The sequence below is a fragment of the Penaeus chinensis genome, chromosome 30 (assembly GCF_019202785.1).
Source record: "Penaeus chinensis breed Huanghai No. 1 chromosome 30, ASM1920278v2, whole genome shotgun sequence".
Classification (NCBI taxonomy): domain Eukaryota; kingdom Metazoa; phylum Arthropoda; class Malacostraca; order Decapoda; family Penaeidae; genus Penaeus; species Penaeus chinensis.
Window position 1 is genome coordinate 7,585,154 of NC_061848.1, and position 2,617 is coordinate 7,587,770.

A 2,617-nucleotide genomic window follows, 5' to 3' on the forward strand; every position below is an offset into this window, starting at 1 on the left:
CACAGGGAAACACACCTATAATGAGCAGTTGAAATATAATGAACATTCCTGGTATCCCTCATAGACAAATAAAGAGTAACATCCTGATTAGGCGAAAGTCCTTCCGCCCTGATTTGCACAGGCTCATCGTGAAGGCAGGAAGACGGAGTGACGGAAACCTGCACATCCTGAATAGGGAAAATTAGAAAGAAAGCATATTTAAAGACATTTCCAGTAAAGCAAGCATATGCACCAGTTATTAGTTGTCTTTGTGCAAGTGTGTGTGTGTGTGTGTGTGTGTGTGTGTGTGTGTGTGTGTGTGTGTGTGTGTGTGTGTGTGTGTGTGTGTGTGTGTGTGTGTGTTTGTGTGTGCGTGCTTGTGTGTGCTTGTGCGTACTTCTGTGTGCTTGTGTGTGCTTGTGCGTGCTTGTGTGTGCTTGTGTGTGTGTGGGGGGTGCATGCTTGAACAAATATATATCATATAACACAAAAACACACACAAACAATCATATGTATATATACACATATATATACATATATATATCTATATATTTCTATATATATCTATATATATCTATATATATCTATATATAGATATCTATATATCTATATTTATCTATATATATCTATATATAGATATCTATATATCTATATTCATCTATATATATCTATATATAGATATCTATATATCTATATTTATATATCTATATCTATAAATATCTATATATACCTATATATATCTATATATATCTATATATATCTATATGTATCTATATGTATCTATATGTATCTATCTATCTATCTTTATATACACTTTTTTTTTAGCATAAAAAGCAGGATAGAATTTTACCCTAGATGCCGCTGAAGCCATTGTCCGGATATTTCTAGGTAACAAATATTTAGGCGAAAATTGAAGAACTTTTGAAGCTTGCAGCATAATACTGTGCGGAAGAAAGTACCAAAAGCAGAAAATGGATGTCATTAATACATTTTGAGTTATATGTATTAATTTACAATTTGTTTTTATACTTCACAGTAGCTTTTGAATAAACAGGTAATTAGTAACGATCTAAATATTCAGGCACAATTGCAAAGATATAGTAGTAATTAATTGCTATTATTAAATGGATATTTTTGACTTTATAAACTAGGCTATGAACAATGACACTTAATGGGTGTTATGTAGAGTAAAAACTAAAATGAATCAAAATTCACACAAAAAAAAAACTAATCGCATATAAAAAAAAAAATAATAATAAATGATACAACAATTTTGCAGTTCCATTACTGAATTATTATTATTTATTATTATTTTTTTTTTGAATGGTTTAGAGAGTACAAAACCAACACAAAACATAAATCAAGCAGTTTTGCACAAGAAAAACATTATATAAGCATATTACTGAAAAATTAAATAGGCATATTACTGGCATTAAATAAGCATATTACTGAAATCTGAAAAAAGATAACGATGACATTTAATACAATTTGCTACTAGGCCCCCATGCCTCTAGCGTCACGGCAAAGACCAACGTGCTTCCATTGTGCAATATCCTGCGTTTATACGAAGCTCGTCAACCTCCGCGTTAATTTATAGTCTAATAAGGACTCGGCCTAAGCTTCTGTCGTAAAAAAAAAAAAAAAAGCCTGATAAAGCGACAATTTCAGGTTGAATTGGAAAAAGAAAAGAAATAGAGGCATGAGCAGGAGAAATAATATTGCCTTTTGAGAGCCATTTATGAGGCCTTACATAAAATAGCTAACTAATAATAATAAAATATATAAAAATAAAAAATAAAAAATAGCTAACAGAAAATAGATGAACAAATTTACGTATACATTTCTATAAAAAAAAATTGTAAATCACGCCTTAATTTAATAGAATAAGAGTTTCTTATATAAAAAATGAATAATAACAACTAACCAACAATAAAGAAAGTACAAAGAAAGTACAAAAGAAAGTACAAAACCACGTACCGTTTTCTTGCAACTTTCTTTAACTACTAAAACCTCTTTTAACTTTTAAATAGCGTGAAATATATGGGTCAAGCTACTCTGTATAAGGAGATAGGATAAGATAAAATAACAGCCTGGTTGATCTCTTATCAAGTACGATAAGAAAGTGAAATAATGATTTTTTTTTTTAAAGATAATACCTTCTACGGGATTTTTCTCACACTGTTGCCAATCGCCGTCAGTCCTTTTAAATATATTTATCTCCATTATATAACTTATATTTCGGAAAATCATAGTTTGTTAAATACTTTTTAGGTTAATTAGATAAGAAATATCTATTTCCGTTCTCGCAATCTTTATTTCCGCTCTGTGTGGGTTATTATTGAAGGATATTTCTCATTGGGGGATTTGGTAAAACTGCTTGCATGTAAATAGAGTCCAATATAGCGAAAAAAAAAGGATTACATCAGCCATCCCTTTCTTTAACAAATTTATATTTATTAAATTCATATAAAAATAGCGAACAATAATAATGATTACACTAGCCATCCCTTTCTTTAACAAATACAATATATATATTGATTACATTCATATCTAAAAAAAGTATGGACAAATTGAAAGGATTACACCAGCCATCCCTTTCTTTAACAAATAAAATACATATTGACTCATTACCATTTTT

At 29.6% G+C, this 2,617-nt stretch overlaps 1 protein-coding gene across 4 annotated transcripts in view; it reads right to left on the reverse strand.

Moving 5' to 3' along the window:
* LOC125041175 (acyl-coenzyme A thioesterase 1-like) overlaps nt 1–2,173 on the reverse strand; it is an 18,561-nt gene extending 16,388 nt beyond the window's left edge. For 3 of the 4 annotated variants that reach the window (XM_047635997.1, XM_047635996.1, XM_047635994.1), the window contains exons 1-3: nt 2,136–2,173; nt 830–920; nt 16–167 (exon numbers count right to left, since the gene is read on the reverse strand). In XM_047635997.1, coding sequence (XP_047491953.1) covers nt 16–167; nt 830–916 — 239 coding nt within the window. In that variant the 5' untranslated portion in view covers nt 917–920; nt 2,136–2,173. Of the gene's footprint in view, nt 1–15; nt 168–829; nt 921–1,956; nt 2,115–2,135 lie in introns of those variants that run through there. The other variant, XM_047635995.1, reaches the window with a different exon arrangement.
* Nucleotides 2,174–2,617: the final 444 nt, after the last annotated feature.